Consider the following 19,684-nt stretch of genomic DNA (forward strand, 5'->3'; position numbering starts at 1 on the left):
CTTGGATAAACACTGGAGGATTGAAAGATAACAATGTTGGAAAAATAAATTCATTACTGATAATCAGCATTTCAGTATTTATTCTTAAAACTTCAAATCACAGATTAAGAATTGATTTGGACTTTAATTTTGGAGTACAAAAGGGATCTAAGAAAAGGGATTTAACACATTGATACAACACTCAGCAAAATACTCTACAGTAGGTTATATTGTATAAAGATATAACCCACTCACTGCTTTTGCCAGAAGAACCTGTTAGATACATCTGATTTACTAGCACTGAACCAATATTATTAGATATTCTCATGCTAATGAAAAGCATTATACAAGTATTCTTCTATGCAAGAACTAAACTTCGTTTCCTACTCCATCACTTCAAAATACATCTAAATAAAACAGCGACCCTTGTTTTTTATAGCGTAATGAAACTGGAATTTCAGACAGCAGATTTTGAGAGGAAAAATAAACTGAAAAATTAGCTTTGAAATATGAAAATTAAAGTGTTTCATATTTACATAGAAGTGAATGCATTGCTTTAAAGAAGTAATTAAAAAGACATTTTGAGTTAACATCTTAATTTCTTCTTGATTTCTCAACAGTATTGTCTACAGATTATATTACCTAAAACTTTTCTGTTAACAAGTGATTGTGTACCTGTATGTACAAGGAAGGGAGAAGAGAGCATATATACTTGTTTAAAGGAATTTATCAGATAATATTTGCTATCTAAATTATGGTTCATTAGCTATTCACATAGGTATCTTACAAAAGTATTATGTACTATTATTCCAGTATTTAGGGAACTTGTGAATATAGTGTTTTTCTTCAATGGCTTTGTCCTGATTTGCCTGGAACAGCTGTGTCACATCTACTTACTTCTTGCCTTGTAGTAACTCCTACTCCATTTGTAATCGTTTGATCATAGTGGTTTTTTTTTTGTTTAAGTATTATTTAAACATGGTATTTGGAAAATAGGAACTGCTGGCTGTAACAAACCGGCCCGTGTAAGGCGGGGTACCTGCACAGCCTCAGCAGCAGTAATTTGTACTGCGTCACACGCACAGGCCCCACACGGCCCGGGGTCCCCACCTCAGCGCGGCGAGGGGCTGGGCGCCGCGGGCCGCCCGCCCGCCCGGCGGGGCAGAGGCCGCCGCCCCCCGCCGCAGCCTCGGGGGCTGAGCGCAGACCTCTCCGCGCGCAGGAGGCAGGACGACGAGCCACGGCAGCGCAGCCTCCCCGCGGCTAACAGCCAGCACCTTCTTTCGCTGCCTTCCGAGCGCTGGCGGGGCTGGGCGGGGCGGCGGCGGGCGCCATTTGCCGGCACCTGGCGGCTGGGGCGCGGCTCTGGCCCGCGCAGCGCGAGCGCTGAGGCGGCGGCGGCGGCAGCGGCGCGCGGAGCGACCGTTACCCCAGCGCGGCCTGGGCTCCCCCGGGGCGTCGGTGAAGCCTTGCTTCCAGCGGCGAAACGCCCTGCCGAGGAAAGGTCGGTTAAACACCGTAAAAGAAGAGTAGGGTATAGTGAATTTTAAAGGAATAGTTACCGCAAGAAAAAAAAAAAAGTATATACGCGTAATTAGCATGAAATTACTTTCACTGAGATGTACTCAAAGCTTTAATTATTCTTTTGTATTCTGCATTGTCCAGAACCGTGAATTGAGATGGCAGCTGTGTCCGCCTTTTGAAAAATCTTTCCTTGTAAAGAAAATGATTCTATAAAAGGGAAAATTATTTCCCCCTTCAAAGGGGGGGAGGCCCCTCTTCTTTGGGATTCATTTTTTTCTAGCTGCTACTGTTAGTCTTTATTTGGCTTCAGGCATTGACCAATTTTCAGGGTGTTTCCAATTGTCTGTTTAGGAAAGATTCAGATAGATACTTCCTTGGTACAACTTTGTTTACAGAAAAAAAAAAAATTGAAATTCTTATTCTTACGCTGCTCAGAGAAACAAACAGGCTGTTCCCTTGCTTGATATGCCACTGCTTCTTTTCAAGCCAGCATGTTACACAAAAGGCTTTCTCTCACTCAGCTTTCTATTACAATCTCACTACAAGCATTTTGCTGGCTAATTATGACTGCCCTCTCATTTTTTCGTAGTTTTTTACTGTATTTATCTCATACACATGCAGATCTATGAGATGAGCACACCTATATTTTGGCAGTGAGACCTCAGTGAAACACATAATTCAGTTCTGGTCAGTCTTACCAGGGTCTGTGTTAGGGTGACGGTTCCTATCATTCAAAAGGAAAAGAAGTTGAATTGTAGTCTATATCTATTGCAAATAAAAAAACAACTACTATGTTCATCAACTTAGGTAAGATTTGACCCACTCTGCAGCGTCCAGTAGCACTTTAAATAAAATGTGAAGGCTCTAGATCAGTTCTCATCTCTATTTCTCTGTACTAACAGATAGTCTAACTTAATAATAAAAAAAATCTAAATTATGAGGAGGGTTTTATATCCATATATCTTTTCATAATTATTTAAGATGCAAACTGCAAAGACTGAGCAATGACATTTCTCCACGTATTTCTTCCTGTACTACCTTTCTCCACTGCTCTAACACTTTTATTTTAACAAGGCAATATTTTAAACAGTGAATCACCATCATTCTGACTAAAGTACAGTGGATTCTGGGCTTTGTAATCCTAATCCTATATATACACATTTTTTTCTAGCATCTACATTCTAGTAAATTACTTCAGGATAAATTTTTAGTCAAAAGTAAAAGTAATAGAAGTCAAACCTTGATTCAGATAGTCAGTAGGTAATGTGGATCCTCAGCTTTTTCTCTGAATTTAGCCCATGGCAATATTAGAAAGAAACTGAGGTGATCTGAGAGTTTGCAGAAGTTTCGCTGGACAGTGTTTCATTTCACACTATTGCTGCTTTGTTTAATTTAGGTATGCTTAGAGTATACAAAGCCTTCATCACAAGCCGTTATTTTCTCTGGTTGGCTATGACTGGAAAAATCCTGTTGGTTTATACAAACAGTATAATAAACAGTAATATAGAGAGATCATACATCTGGTCGAGCTTACCCTGTTGGATACTCAACAGGCTTGTCCGGGGGGATCCACATCTTTCATCCTACATGTCCTCAGTTTTCAGAAGTTATAATACACTTAAAAACATTCTTTGCAGCTGTGTCTAAGGTTCTAAAACATCATTGCCCTTTAGCAAGTTGTATGAAAAGTAAATAGATTCAAGCACAAATGACATCTGCATGCGCTGTTCTGTAGATTTTTCTTCATCATTTTCAAGAATTCTTTGATATGAAATTCAGGAGCACTGGGAATTCCCAAATTTCTCCCACAGCTCATAGGTTGGTTTTTGAACCGCAAAAACTTCTCAGCTTATCACACTTTTGCTGGCTCAAGTGACACCTTCATGATCGCTATTACAAAAGCTCATCCATGTCTTAATTTCTTTTTTTTTTTTTTTTTAACTTGAATCTCTTTGAATTTATATTTCCCTGTACCTGCTTACTTTTTTCTAATTGCTGCTGTTTTTCTAGTCTCATTTTCACTAGCTACCTGCAGGCCAGCTAGCATAACTTTTCCAAACACTGCAACTTTTTCAACGTCTGTTTCCTGTCAGGGTACAGTCACAATGGCTAACTACCCTGCATTAGAGCTGCATGAGTGGTATGTTTGCAGACTTCATATCACATGGTAGATTTCCAAACAGGCAAACGTCTTCCATGATGCAGCAATTTTCATTCCAGTGGCTTTGTAAACATAACAACTTGCCAATAGAATCATCCGTGATTCACAGAAATACCTCAGTGTGGAATTTGAAAAGGTTAATAAAATTATAAAATTACAAAAAAAAACACTTTAATTCTAGCTTGGCCATTTTGACAGGCATAAATTTCAGATCACATAACCCTACCATTTTTTGTAATGTTACCCAGGTTAAAGTCATATTCTTTACTGGCACCTTCACTTTTTATCGCATTTGTTAGCAGTCAGAATATCAACGTTGCTGTTTGCACTAATAGGATGAGTTGTCCATCCTAAATTAAAATTTACCTAATGAACATTGCTTATCCTGAAGTCAAACTGAAACAAGCCACATTTAATTACAGCAGTTATTTTCTTTCTTGCTTGCAGATCTCCAGTAGAAAGAGCAACCCTTAATTGTTGTCATATTTCCGATTACATGTGCAGTGATGATTGACCCATTATGCAATGGCTCCACTAATGCAAGCTTGGTGGGATATGGAGTCTTTCCTAGCCTTTCTTTAGAGTATATTTGAAAATTAAGTATTTTCTCATTTGTATGGCCACGGTTAGTTGCCAAAAGGTGAAAAGCAATTATTAAATTAAATGTTCTAAAGTGCTATAGCCTCAAGAATTGGATGAATATGGAATTTTTCTTAGACAGTAAATAGCATACAATATTTAACTGATGAGCTTTTCCAGACTGTATTCTGCTGAAGTGTTTAGTTGGTACACATTGCTCAGCAGTCAGTATTTTTTTTTATGTGAATCTGTTAATATTTAAACTGACATACATTATTGACTAGTAGTCAATCTAACGAACACATTATAAAGAGACAACAAAGCAACAGTCTCAAATATATTTTAATCATAGAACATACCATTATAATGAAGCCTACTCCTTCTGTAACTAAAAGTTGACATGCACTGCCTTGCCCTGATTTATAATCTTAAAATCTCTTTAAGTGGATATGCACAAACATCATTCACTAAAGTAAAGCCCTTTCAAGTCCAGAGGACTTCATGCTTTTTTTTTAAAATAATTGCTCATCTCTGTGCATTTTTCTTTGCCCAGAGATGGACTTGTGATTATAAACAGAATGCATGGTTGCATTAACCTACACACATCATAAACACTGGTGAATCAAGAGTTAAAGTAATAATATAAAACAGGTTTGCCTAAAGGGGAAAAAAACATTGCTGAAGGCTGAAGGACACTGCTGAAATGTGCTACTTCCATGAAAATCTTGAGGCAATTTGGAATTCTGGCTCTGTCAAATTGTAAGTATCCGAGTTAATTTTTTTAAGGTGCTTATACTATCTTGTCCTACCAGGTCACATGGGTGCTACTTTGGTTTTACCTTCATAGCTTTTAAATAAATGCAAGCACATCTCTTTCAAAGATTGCCATCATCTTGGAGAAAACAAATACAAAAAATTCTCTATGGCTTAACTAGTTCTTCACATGGTCTTACCTCAGGAGTTCACCAGTATTCTGCTTTGATAATAAGAACTCAAACTAAAACTTCCCTCAGTCAGCGCTTGCCTTCTCTTCCAGATCATGTCTTATTCTGTTCACACAGAAATACCCCATCCTGCTACTTTCCTCATATGGGTCTCTATGTGGCAGTAGGGTTGCCATATTTCTAAGAGCAAAAGAGTAAGGATAAGGTGTGCAGAGACAATGGTGTTCCTGTCTTTTCTAGGAGCTCCCCCTAGAAGTCCTAGAGCCCATCCCTCATCCCAAATCAGCATTCTGGCCATAGGAACATGGGTCAGGGCCCCTGAGGGAAACAAAGCTGCCAGCTTAACCCGCTGAGCCCAAACCCAGATTCTCTTAATCCACTCTGTCCTGGAGCATTCAAAATGCCTTGGTCTGGAGTTCTCATTTCTAAATCATAGTTTCATCCCAAAGTCCTTCCCATCCTAGAGTTCTCCTGTCCCCCTCACCTCTTGAGAGAAAATGTCCAGGACTAGATACAGGAAGCTGTATCCAAGGGATCTAGTAGCCCAAGTTCTTTTTGCAGTTACAGGCTTTCATTTAGGTGTGTATCCGAAATGACAGCTCCTAGCTTTAATGTGTCTGTGCATACTTGCATACAAGGATGAATGCTTTAGCAGAGGCATCTAACTTTGTTCTCATTTACACCGGTAGAAGAAAAAGCCTGAATACAGAATTATCGCATTACCTGAATACGGAGGACAGCAAGGGCAAAGGAACTGAGGAGTTTTACAACATGGATTGGAAGCAAAGAAACAGCAGAGGGGACTGAAAAAGAGAACCTTCATTAGAAAGTTCTTCATCAATGAAGGAAATTAAATACTAGCAGTATTAATGTAAGACTTGATTCTGCTGCCCCTGGAATTAATGGAAATTTTCACATCAATTCTAGTGAGAACAATATTGGAGCTTTATGCATATCTTTGAAGATGATTTAAACTAGAAGCCAGCAGCTGCAGAGCAGTACCTGGGTCAGATAAGGACTATACAAGTGCAACACAACTATGTAGGTATCAGCATGGCATTAAAGAGTAATTACACTTGTATTGGGAAACAGTAGGAGAAGCAGTTCAGTGTAGTAACAGTTCTAGCCAAGACTAAAGTGCAAGGTACATAACTATAGTCCAACCCTTACAAATCATAACCACAAATTGCAGATATAAGACAGAAGACTGGAAACAAAAATGAGGCAATAGAATGCCTGATGTTAAGACACCACTGAAATGTAAATAGCACTGCTGAATTATAGTGAGTTAGAATTATATTGGATTAATTCCCAGCTCTAAACTCCAGAGGAAAGGTGACTCAGAGGACTTAAAGCCAGCAAAAAACAATACATATAGAAGATCCTGCATGCTATGAATTTTAGATACCAAGTGCCAAGAGAAGGATCTACACAGATTCTAGAAAGCAGTTTGTACCACAATTAGTACCTGAATGGCCCTTCCACAATACAAGTCAGGTTACCCAAATTCCATAAAGTTATCCTATGTTGCTTCTGCAGAGTTTGAGTGATGCCCCCAAGACTAATCCTTATGAACAAACTGTTTTATGTAGCTTTGTTCACATGCACAGCAGCAATATGATTGGGAGTGCCATTTCAACCTCTTGTGCTTACTTGATATAATAATATGTTTAAATCTCTGAATTTACCTTTAGTGGATAAACGTTTGAGTCACACTCCATGGTCTATGTCACTCAAATGCTAGGCCGAAGTAAGTATGCGGGACATTATTAATAGTTTTGGAAGGTGTAATTATCCAAATAATTGTTTCCTTTTTCAAAGTTCTTTCTCCTTTCCTCTTCCCATATACAGCATATGTATTTTTTCCTTAGTTCAGAAAATTAAAAGCTGCACAATTGAAAAATAAAATTAGATAATGGCATTTTATGTTAGCTAGTAAAAATTAGCAGGACAGTAATTTTTCTCTTATAAATATCCTACGCAAATTCTACATAATTATTCTCTATATGATTCAAGTAGCCAACAATGCTGGGTAATAGAAATGCACAGTTCTCTATTTGCCTCATTTCTTTTTACAGCACAATGTCTTCTGACTGGTTCCTTAGTGTTCAAATCCATCTTTTCTGCCACACACTTACCATGGTAAATCACTTGAATGGGCTGAGCTTTCTTCTATTTATTGTTGCCAGGGGAACCACCTTGTTGGTATTCATCAGTGTAACATGTCTTTTGACATGTATTTCTGAGGACCAGATGCAACACACATGTGCAGCATTCAGTGAAAAAATATATTGCAGTATTCCTGGAAATATATTCATGCAGAGGAAAAGAGTTAAAGTACCTTAGCTCGAGATTGTTTTGGATCTTTTCTTTAGACTGATAAAAATTATATATATATATATATATATATATATATAAACTGAGTAAGATTCTGTTTCTGCCCACAATTTACCCACAAAAATTAGTGTCATTCAGTGAAATAAGTGTTTCTAAAATAAAGCTCATTTAATTTCTCTTACTTCTATTTTTTGTTTTTAAATGTTCTTTTCCTTGTATAAATTAAAGGGGCTATTTTTAATATGAAGTCTTGCTGTTATCAGGTATGTGACTAACATGTAACCCAAGTAGGGATAAAGTAGAAGTGTGAGCCATTTTAGAATAGCCAGGTATCTGAAGGTTATTCGAATGACATCAGTCACCTGCTGGGAAGCATCAATGGTACAAATACAGCACCAACTCATGAAAGGCAGTAAGCATCTTTGACTCTCGGAATTTCTGTTTGTTTATTGCGATAGCAGCTTCTGGCAGGAAAAAAGGTGATGCAGAGGCATCTAAGGTGTGTCAAAAGCCAGAGTCATGGTTGGTTACGGGAAGCAAACCAATGTTAACTTCCTGGTGATTTTGATTACTGCCAAAATACCTGCATGGGAAGACACAACATTTGAGGTTGGAGGCAGTAAAATGTGAAAACATGCAAAAAAAGTAAAGTGAAACATGAAAGGGCTCTATCTCATTCAAGTCCTATGTGCACATTTATATTCCTTAGATGATGACAGATCTTACCGTTTGGATTGCTGCGACACCAGTTGCTCTGCCATCAGAGATCGGTACTCCCTTGATTTATTTACTGTATAATACAGAATGAGAGATGCTCCCTTGTCCTAAAGGAGCTCACAACCTAACTGTGAGACAAAAACAACAGGCTGGAGCAAACAGCTAGAAGACTAAAAGGAAACAAGACTTAACAGTCCTTTCACCTGCCCTCAAAATCTCCCTTAGTTTAACAAAACTTGCAAGTCTGTAGTTTATATGGTGCATAACATTACACCAGCAGGTCTCACTAATTCTAATTATTTTGTTACAGAATTCTCAGAGACGAAAACAGCAGCTCAATACTCAACTCCCTTGAGAACAGTGGGAGGTTGTCCTAGAACACAGGCAGTATCTTTTAGGGACTGCAGGGATAGCATGAAAAAATGCAAAGTGACTTTTAAGTTTTCAATGCTGATGTATATAATATACCTAAAATGACTAGCACTATAGAGCAAGCAAGCAAGCAGCCACAGCCTTTACAAACTGCTTCCAAGTGGTCTTCCTGGCTATCCCTGCTTAAAGCATTCTGAGAGAACATAATCTTATTTGCCAGATACTGTTATATAATTGCTGTGGCCCCTGGAACTTTGTTTTAGGGTTCTTTTGTTGTAGAATACCACACAAATAGGGCATTTGCATATACAATATGAAGGTAACAAAGTCATGAAAAAACATCTGCATTACATGGAGAGAACCCCACCTTTTCAATCAACCAGAAGGAAAAATGACACATTTTGCAGCAAACTTTATTAGCAGCTTCAAGATCCAGGTGCAAAGTAAATTATTCCTTGAAACCCCCAAAACAGAGAGAGGCCAATTATCTGCTTCAGGTATTTGCCAGTACATGCATGGGATCACAGAGAACAGGCTGCTCTGATTTGATGGAGAGTGGTTCAGTAAACAATCCCATTCTACTGTCATATGGGATCTTTACAAATTCAGCTACCATATTTTAAGGCCAAAGCACTGAGACATTAAAGATGCTCAACACTTGGAAGAATTATTTTAAAAATGAAGGATAGATTTGTTTCTTCAGTCTTATTCTCTGAAAACATTTTACTCTTTTTGTTGAAACCTTAAAAAAAAAAAAAACCCAACCATGACAAATAAGCCCAGGGTAATCATTTTCAGTCAAAATGATTAAAAGCTCAGCAGTCATAAGAATTGAAAGCAGTCCTACAATGGGAAATGTATTATCGAATAAGAGCTATAAGCAATCCCACTAGCTAAAATACACACACATTATGGACAGCATAAGGAGTTCACTGAGGGAATTCAATTTTACAGGGAAACAAGTTCCTCCAAGAAAATTCCTGCTCCATGAGGGTGGATAACAAGAAATAAAAACATTTTAGACCCAGTTCTCAAAACATTTTTCATACCCAGTGAGTGGGAAAGGTTTACTATCCGTTTGTTACATACAAGGGATGAAATACAAAAGGAATAGTAAGTTGTTTATTGGGTAGTAAATCATTCAATGATGTAAGGGGTTACCATGGAATCAGGTTCAGTTTTCACAAATTAAGAGACCAGCCTGCACTACATCAAGTGATAGAATTTCAGGAAATGGCTATTTGAAAAATAGTAGTACTTTTATGAAGGCTCATTTGAAAATGTTTTAACTGGGACTTGGCGCTAAATTTAAAATGCTTTTCAAAACAAATCTGTTTTCGCCTTTTCCTGTACCATGCAAAAGCAAACATCACAGAAGTCATGTTTTGGGGGTAATAAGATTAGCTTTTTGAAACTACCATTTATTTAACAAGATTCAATTTTGCTTTGAAGCATGTGGCATCTCTTGAATAGCATTAGTGATGAGAAAGTGCAAATAGTGAATAAAAAATCTAAAACCAGAAATGCCAATTAAAAAGAATTTTTAAATCACTAACACACACTGGCCATTTATCCCAGGTAAGAATTCATGAAGTGTTTGACTTCACTGAGAATATGCTTTTCCTACTTTAGCACGTTCATTTCCAGGAATTAATAGCTAGTACAACCTAGCAAGATTACAATTGCAATGACAGGACATCATACTGGCAAAGAGGCAAGTAACTCGGAAGGCCAGACCTATAGCATTTGGGGCTCTTCTCATTGCATGGACACTTGTAGGCAAACAGCCACCCAGCTGAGAAAATCTGAGAGCGGGTGCTCGGGGTACTACACCCTACCAAAAGACCACACTGCTGTAAGCGAGTATGGATCTCGCTGCAGCAATCCACCTAACAGAGAAATTATCACACACAGCCAACTTCCTTAGATTACATGCACTCCATCATAGCCAGCAGTTGATAATTGAGAGCTGTGAACCTCCATATACTGGGTCAACCCATTCCTGCAGTTTTCTTACTTAGCAAACAGCATCATTTCATTCTTATCAAGGCTAATGCTCAGATAGGCTCCATTCATCACTACCCCTACCTCTGAGAAAAGAAAGTGAAAAGCAAGACCACAGAAACTGGGTTAGATGAAAATGAGATCTAAATCATACTGAGATCTCCACACTAACTCACTGTCTCTGCTGGCAGCTATACATATAGCATAAACTGAGAATGAGACAGAAGATCAAATTCTGCAAAATCTCATGGGATTCTGAAATAAAGAATAAACATTTCTTTGACATTAGAGCAAAAGAAGCTCTTTTTTAAAAGGAAAGAAGTAATTTGAATTAATGCAAGATTCCTATTGTAGAGGTGATGAAAGCATTCATTGCAAATTTGAGGCCACCCCTAAAAAAAAAATGCTACTATACAAAAGTTGTTATAATCAAATTTGTTTCACAACATTTCTCAAAGGTCAAAGGAAAAGGAAGAATTTAATACATAAATATATACATTCAATAAATCCAAGTGGTAGTTTTTCCAGAAACAAATTTGACAGAAGATCAAGCATAGTTTTCCCAGGCATACAGGTTCTTAACTCAGCATTTTAATTATAGCAGTTTGCAGTAGCAACAGTGTAATAGCAGGCATAAAATAAAGAACAATTTTAAGTTGTATAGTTCTGAGTAAAATCAAATAATCCAAATTATTAAACAACACAGTTTGTAAGTAACAAAAAGGAAAAAACATACCGGAATTACTCTCTGTGCTAAGTAGTTTGCATGCATTAACTTTTAGCGTATAAATAACTCCCTGGCTATTTGGATGGAATTCAGTATTAATTATATTTTGGATGATTAGGGTGGAGAGAAAAAAAGTTCGCTAACACACAGATTGACAGTAGACTTTTATTAACATATCTTACAATGTCAATTACTGTATTCCTAGTTTTGTACTCTTCTGATGTGTTATAAAGATTGATTTAGATTCTACAGTAATGTACTGTACTTAAATGATCATTCATACAGGATATCACACCAGAACATTTGAGTTATACACACACACACACACCACTCTAGCTTGGACCTGTTATTTTTCAAGGTAAGCTTAATAAAGTAGGATTAAAAAAGTTATGGGGGAAATCAAAATTCTTGTTTAGCAGCATGCAAGGATATTCAAGTACAATTTTCAACCAAGTGCTTTTTTTTTGTTTTTAAATTGACTGGTGACTAATTCACCAGTACTAAAATAAACACTATGAGATACCCAAATGTTAAAGTTAAGGCTAATAGTTTTACTTCACATCCATATGAACAACCAGAGAACATTCCATTTTAAATAAAACACAGTAATCAAATTCTGGATACATTATCTCTTGTAAATATAGCACTGGAGTTTCAAACTACAGATTACTCAAGTTCATGAGCCCTGTAACAAGTGTTATGCTGGAGATGTAAAGAATCTTTTTGCTCTTCAACCACGCTTACAAAATGGCCTGATATTCATAATGAGCAATGCAAAAATATTACAGGCAGAACTTATAATACAGTATCAAAAAAGTAATATTTTGGAAAAGACAAAGCTATTTATTTGGTGAAACAGAATAATTCTAATCTTACAGGAAGTACTGTAATACTTTGAAATATATATATATATATTTATATGTACGTATAAAAACCAGCATCCATTATTGTGGAATTTTTTGAATTGTGGGTATCCAGAAAAACTCATGTTTATTTACTTTTCCTTCTATCCATTCTCCTTGATTGCTTACAGTCATTTTATTTCCCCATACACTTTTCATTAGATAATGACTTCCACTGGGGAGCTGTTTTCATTGTGTATATGGTTTTATCAGTAGATGTTTTTATTTTACACATATAAATTTTATTTTACACACAAGCTATGAAAGTCAAAACTACCGGGAAGTGCTTGGTAGTACTGTATGAAATAGCCAACCAATGTCCAACACCGGTGAGAAACATTAGTAGCAATATATTACATACCAGTATTTTATCTATAATCTTTTCTACCTACTTACAGTGTGGAGCTTAGCCCAGTCATGTCTGTTCTCATGAGTTTTTAAGCCCTCTAAACAAACTGTTTTGGCATTCTTGCAAAAAGGATGCACATGCATTGGTTGTTCACCCAGGCTATCTCTATTGAGTTTTTTTTTTTTTCTTTTTAGGAAATCAAGCAGAAAGAACAGTGATTACTCTGAACAAATACAATATAGAGGAACTGCCTGAAAGATACAAAATTATGTTTCATTTGTAGAATAGCCTGCATATTTCCAATCCAATCATTCTGAAACATACATCTGCTCTGTAATGACAGGCAGGTTTATGCTTATTATGCTTATAATTGGGACCTGCTACATTGGGTACCATACAAATTCTGTATATACAGCAATTTCTGTATGTGTTATCACTAACAGTTTATTCAATTGATATGGAAAAATCTCATTTCTGGAAGAGAAAAAAAGAATGTGTATTCTGGATTACATTAAGAGCAATAAGCTATCTAATTTACAGCTATTTCACTTATTTATGGAGAAAAAAAAATCTATGAAATTCCTGAGAATGCGTAAGTTTTCAGTAATGCCTGAAATATTTCAATAGACTTCTCGTGATAAGTGAAATTTTCTTTAAAGTTCAGCTTTCAGACCAAACACTGCCATGCAGTCTCACAATCGTTTTACAATTCCTGTATAATTACAAAGGCATATCAAGCAAAAATCTCAAACCAACACACAAAAAGGCAAAGAATATTTATCCAATATATTTAGTAGATGAAGTACACATATACAATGTTTCAGCAAAAATTGCTAAAAACTCAACTCCACGCAGAGAAAAATAAAAACTTGACAACTTTCCCTGGAGCCTCTAAACAACTGTAAGTAAAACTTGTGCTTCTTAACAGTAATGGGCTTTAAAAAACAAAAGAAAAATGGACTACTGAGTGCAATCAGATTGCTCACACCACTTAGAAGATTTGTTTTAATTTCAAATTATTTTATAATTATTTTAGTAGCAACAGCAGCTAATTACACAAAAGTTTCACATGTTGACAAAGTTCCATTTCCCTTTTATGCCCACACCCCACTCCATCCCGAGCAGAAGAGCTAAACTCCCAATTCATTTAAAGCTATTGTCAGTCAAGATGCATTCATTCATGGTAACAGTGATGATACTGTGTGAAGATGGATGATGATTTACAAGCCATTATAATGAGGCCCCCATCTTTTATTGATATGATCAAAAGTATGAGACACCCACTGCTGCTCAAGCACTTTGTATCTTTCCTTGCATATGTAGAGAGGTTTACCACGCCTGCAGGACAAAAACAAACAACAAAAACAAAAAACCCTACTTGTTAATATGCCAAATAAATGGAAAACTACTTCATTATCAATAATATAAGCAACACTTGATATTCATATTTTTTTCCAGGGGAAATGTGCGTTCTTATTGGTGGGGAGGGGGCTGGGGGGGTTGTTTTTAAATAACTACTGGGGGCTTCCCCTTCTCCCTCTTGGACAGCAGAATCCAGAAAGCATCTCTTGTTCATTCAGGCACACGTAGCTTGAAAGCTATTCTCCTTCCCCACACTGGAAACCAATTGCCTTGCCATTAAAGACCAAACAAAAACATCTGGGAGAAAAACATTCCCCTCTGCAACACTCAGAATGATCATCACTGGGAATGGCAACACTGGGAACTTTGCTGGGTGCCTAGTATGTCTTATTCAACATTCATGATTACACCATCTTTGGGCCTAGAAAAAAAAATTTCCTCAAGATCAGTCTAACTTGCATGAAATGGGAACTTTTGCTTGGAGGAAGGTAGTTTGCTATCTTGTTACTACATGTATTGCATTATATAAAGTAGATCTACACAGGGCAGCAACATTGAAACACGCTTACAACTAAAACATTACCTAAGATCTCGGTCTTCTTCACCATGTGCATCCAGATAAACAGAACCCCAAAGGCAGAAACGATGGCCTCGTATGATGATGATTACAGATGCATTAATCAAAAGAAATATTCCTGTCCCAGCTCCACAGTTTTGAGAATGCTGTAGTATTACAGGATGAAGGAAGAGTACAAAGATCCCATTAGTGTCTGTCAACTTTATAACAAAAAGGATTTTAAAAACTGCAATTAGTTTTGCTTGAAATAACATAAACTGGTGCTATTTACTAAGGAACAGTTTGACAAAGTATAGCCTGCCCCAAAATTCTCCAAGCAAACAAGAAACCCATGTCTTGTGCTGCCATAACTTTTGCATACAAAAGTGGTTCCGTGCTCAAAAAAAGGGAAGATATCCATTACACAGTAAAAACAGAGTTACCTGAGAAAAATGAGCAAAAATATTCTCTACAATATTTTTATTTGTTATTGCTAGCAAGCTGTATGGTGTGAGCAAATATTTTTCACAGATGGCAAGAATAAGAGAAGTGTTGAGAAAAACTTTTCATTTCCTCTTCTACAATGGACTGTATTGCTAAACATTTGCTTTCGCTATCCACATTCACAGATCTAGTCTACGGTTTTACAAATCTGGTATCCTACTTAAAACAATGTGTCATTCATTACCATGAATGGCATGATCTGTATTAACTCATCAATTCATTTTGGCAATTAAAAACATGTTCTTTATATACTGTTTTATTACAATGGGAGGTTTTACACCACAGGTTAAAATCAAATGTAATATACTATATAGATTTTCAGTTTTTCTTTTCTTTAAACTTCATGTTTTCATGAAGCAGACAACTGAAATATAACTGTTAATTCTACTTGAAATTTTGCCCCTCCTTGTTTCCCCCACTATATTAGCACTGAGAGAGAGAAATGTGAGTTCACAGAATTTCAGAAAGGTCCGAAATCCCTCTAAAATTTCTTTTGTTTTGTTTTTTGTGTCCCTATGGTAAATATCTACCTCAACAAATTCCCCTCGCAGTTTACTGAAGCCCATGTAGTTCTAGTGTTCTAGTGTATTACAAAAGTTTGTGTATTTGCAATGCAGACAACGAATGCAGACAGCCTTCTACAAACTGTTCAGTGTGTTTGGTGGGAAAGAGAACAGCTCTCAAAGCAAGTCTTTGTCACAGACAGAAAAATTGTACTAGATGCTGTTCAACTAAGGACGGAAAATATTTTTCCTGAAAGCACTTGAATACATGCTGATTAGAAAACTTTGCTGCTGAATTAAAGCCAAAGGCTTTCAAATGATGCTTCTCTAACTATGGTCCATAGACCACTGGTAGATCGCTGGGTATCAGAAAGTACACCATAAAAGAAAAAAGAAACAAAAAACCCCATACATTCATATTCTTATGTACACAGAATGCAAGGAAACAAAACAGAAAAAAATTAATACATGAACATTCAGAATGCAGAGAAACTTCCCTTGGTTATAAATGAAAACCATGTGCCAACTTTACACACAATGGTTTCTGGAGTTTTTCAAACAAATGAAGTAGGCCATAAGCTTAAAAAAATTAATAAAACTGCTCTCAAGGATCCAGGCTAGGTCCATGTGTCAGAAATGAGCACTAAGTATTATATAAACATGTTTTAGAAAGAAAATCATCAAAACCAAACAATGGCGTTAAAAACAGTCCATCCATTTGAGCATTGATTATTATAGAATTGGAATTCGCTCTCTCTTACCAGTACACATTCACAGTAACTCTGTTGTTTGCAGCATAGTCCTTTCAAGCATACAAAAGTACCACAAACTAGACAAACCGCAGGATCTTTAGGGACCTTGGTACAAACAGTGCAAGTCTTTCTGTGATAATACTGAAAAATGGTATTATAATTCTCAGGCAACTGAAGGAGACGTGGCAAGTCCCACTTGGGCTCCTGGATAAGCAAAGCCTACAGAGAAGATAAGAAAAATACATAGTATCGCACATAGCTTCGTCAGAACTAAGAAAAGAAAACACTAAAGAAAGGAAACATGCACTTTAAAACCCCTCACTTTTCTTTATTTCACAAGTTCAGTAACTGCACCTGGCTGAACAGCACAGACTGGGCTGCTGCAAAGCCAGCTGCTCTGCACTAAGGTCTCACCCTGAGAGTGTTGCACAGGAAGAGTCTTCTTCCCCTGAGGAGGCCGACATGGTCACACTGCATCTTTTGTAAAGGATGCAAAACGAGTACTAGCCTTTTCACATGGACGTTTTCTAAATGTGATACTTCAAGTGTAAAAACCCTCAGCTTTAGATCAAGACTGATCTAAAGTGAGGCCTACCACTTACTATGCCCATCAAAAGTTAATCTCAGCAACACACTGCTGCCAACCCCTGGCACTGACTATGAAAGCTGTCTTCTAGCTGGAAACTCAACTAAAACTTTCAAGCACAGAAGATAGTTAGACTCTCTAAATGACATTTGGAGATGCCTGCCTCATTTTCAAAATTGTGTTTTCTTTGAGGTCACGAGGAACTGATCAGGACTCACAATTTTGGTAGGTCAGACACTATCTAAATATTGGTTTTAAAGCCTACCTATTCTCTTTAGCAGTTGAAAATACCAATTTTTTTTTTTTTTGAAGACACCAATGTGTTCTGCTTCAATCTACTCTTTTATTGGATTTATAATCAGTCTGCATAGGAGTCAAATGGGATCTTTCTCACCATGTATATAAAATGTTAAAATATTTTAAGGGTGTAAGATCTTAAAACCTAACTTGGAAAACAAAATAAAGCTGCAATTATGCAGTTTTGCTTTTCAATTATGCTATTGTGCCTGTTTCTTTTCAATCATGAAAATCTTCTTGAATGCCTATGCTGTTGCCTGTCAGCAACAGTATTTTGAGATTAACCTGAGTATTCGAATTTTCATTTGCAATAGCCTAAAATATGCCTGCAAAACATGCAAAGGCAGATGCAGGAATGCATCTGGCCTGCCTTTTTGACTTGATAAACTTAGGAGATAGGTGGACTTTAATTATTGAGATGCATCTTCATAAAAACAGTGCAATAGTCTTGATCTTTTCCATTACACAATTGATACTCCGAGTTCAATTTGTATTGCACTGATTCAAGTCTTGGCGGTGGTAGTGTATGTTTTCTTTAACCTTCATAGAAGATGTTCCATCTGTTATAACTGAAATACTAAACAGCTTTTATTCTACTGATCTTATTTATTGCAACTGAAGATAGTCAAAATATCAGTAACATCTAATAAGCAGGGCAAACTTATGAGAAGTATTTTCTTGAAAGATGAACTTTTTATTAGTAGGCTTCAGGTGCAGAAGATATGGATACACTTACTATTGTTTAAGAATAGCATTTGGATTTTCTCTCCCCAGCCATCATATTGAAAACAATTAGGTTTTCTTGTTCCTGTTTTAACGAGTCCAATCCACACCCACTAACATTTCTGATTGTTTTTAATTTACAAGTCAGGTTTTCAGATTGTAATGTAAAACAGTAGCGTGTGTGCACAATGAAACAAGGCATAAATAGGTGCTTCCACTTTAGTACTATTTTGGAGGGCGCAATTTTGTTACGTACCTTTACTTGATCTGGATGTCTATCTGCAAAGGAAGCCAATTCTGAGCACCACTGTGATATCATGTCAAATGCTGGCACTGGCCAATCGAGGCAAGAGGCACTAGTGAACTGATGGGATGACTGAAAAGATGGTAAGAGACCCAGGCAGCTTGCAAGAACTGTGAATTCTTCATCTTCCTTTTAGATATGAAACCAGAGAGTTTTAGATTAATACCTATGCTTGGAATTCTTAATATCTTTTATTAAAAAATGTGTCTATTCCGATAACAACAACATAGATGTCCTAGCAAAATGATGTTAAAGCATGTTCACAGGCACAGAAAAGCTTCTGTTTTTCCAAAACATCTCAAGTTGGATGCTCAAAATAGCAGAAAACTGGACAGAAAAACAAACAAAACAAAAAACAAATCCTGCTTAGCTTCCTGCTGAGTCTACCAAATTGGCTCATAGCTATATTTTAGAAGAGCCAATTTTGATGCAAGGAGGTAGGTGAGCTGGACAGCAGCAGCATCAACTTAAATCAGCTTAAAATGTCATGGAACTTGAGCGTAATTTTCTGCTGATGCAATGTCTCTAAGAGTAAAGCCCAAATATTAATAAACATTAAGCAAACTCAGGACTGAAGCCCAGTCTGTGTGGAAATTGTGTCATCTCTACAAATGCAGGGTAAGTTTTAAAACTATGTTGACATTTTATGAGACAGGCAGACAACTAGCTATGACCTGATAAAGCAAGCATGTATTTGCCGCATTTCAAGAATGTGGTACCATTTTTCAGGGCAGTTGCCCTGAAAACAAATCTACACAAGAGAAACAATGCTGCAGAGGAATGCTGTAAAATACAACTAAGGAAAGCCTTAGGAGAGAAAATACGTACCATGAAAAAACAAAAAACACTTAACATTTTTTTTGATCACAAGCTTTTAAATGGAAGCATTTGAGGGTGCCCCTCCCAATCTGTACCTGGCAACTGGGTAAATCCCCTCCAAAAAGATGGTGTTGAAGAAGGCTGGTGATCCTGAGGAAAGGTAAGCAGAACTGCTGCAGATAACACTCTACAGAATCAGGATTTACCTACAACAGGAAAAAAGCATTTACTAAATTATGTCCTGGGGAAGTTGTTTCCAATGCAAGAAACTCCAGCGTTAACCAAAATGTTACTTATGTATATTATAAAACACAGTGCAAACATCATATATTCCAAAGGCTAGCATTTCATTAATAATCTGAAAGAACTCTTTGTTTGCTTTGCAAACAGATCTCTTCTCTACTTAATTATTCAGATCTTTAAATTTCTGACAGTTCTTTTATACATATGATTAAAAAACACAATTATAAAAAATATCTGTAAATAGCTTTCTCAACACAGAACTGTCCATATATGATATTGGTAAGAGAAAGATTTGCACAGACAAACTGTCCCAAAGGGTTGTGCTTTGATCTAGAAAATAGACTTGTACTGCAGTCTTTAGCAAGATCAGAGAAAATCCATTACAATAACCAGGCTGAAAAACATAAATGAGAGACAGAAAGAGGACATGCTGGATAAAT

At 36.8% G+C, this 19,684-nt stretch overlaps 1 protein-coding gene and 1 long non-coding RNA gene across 3 annotated transcripts in view; one reads left to right on the plus strand and one right to left on the minus strand.

Moving 5' to 3' along the window:
- Positions 1-1,463: 1,463 nt before the first annotated feature.
- On the plus strand, positions 1,464-5,955 carry LOC106499173 (uncharacterized). 2 transcript variants are annotated; one of them, XR_001295109.2, is made up of 3 exons: positions 1,464-1,483; positions 4,895-5,002; positions 5,877-5,955. It is a non-coding gene; the product is annotated as an uncharacterized lncRNA (long non-coding RNA). The 2 variants fall into 2 exon arrangements; XR_010884494.1 differs by having other exon boundaries at positions 4,895-5,006; positions 5,877-5,929.
- A 5,082-nt stretch (positions 5,956-11,037) lies between these two features.
- UBR3 (ubiquitin protein ligase E3 component n-recognin 3) overlaps positions 11,038-19,684 on the minus strand; it is a 123,787-nt gene continuing 115,140 nt past the window's right edge. Inside the window, exons 36-40 of the mRNA XM_067299089.1 lie at positions 19,097-19,207; positions 18,135-18,311; positions 16,282-16,491; positions 14,541-14,680; positions 11,038-13,933 (exon numbers count right to left, since the gene is read on the minus strand). Of these exons, the coding sequence (XP_067155190.1) occupies positions 13,816-13,933; positions 14,541-14,680; positions 16,282-16,491; positions 18,135-18,311; positions 19,097-19,207 (756 nt within the window). The 3' untranslated portion in view covers positions 11,038-13,815. The remainder of the gene's footprint in view (positions 13,934-14,540; positions 14,681-16,281; positions 16,492-18,134; positions 18,312-19,096; positions 19,208-19,684) is intronic.

The sequence above is a fragment of the Apteryx mantelli genome, chromosome 6, assembly GCF_036417845.1.
Source record: "Apteryx mantelli isolate bAptMan1 chromosome 6, bAptMan1.hap1, whole genome shotgun sequence".
Lineage (NCBI taxonomy): Eukaryota > Metazoa > Chordata > Aves > Apterygiformes > Apterygidae > Apteryx > Apteryx mantelli.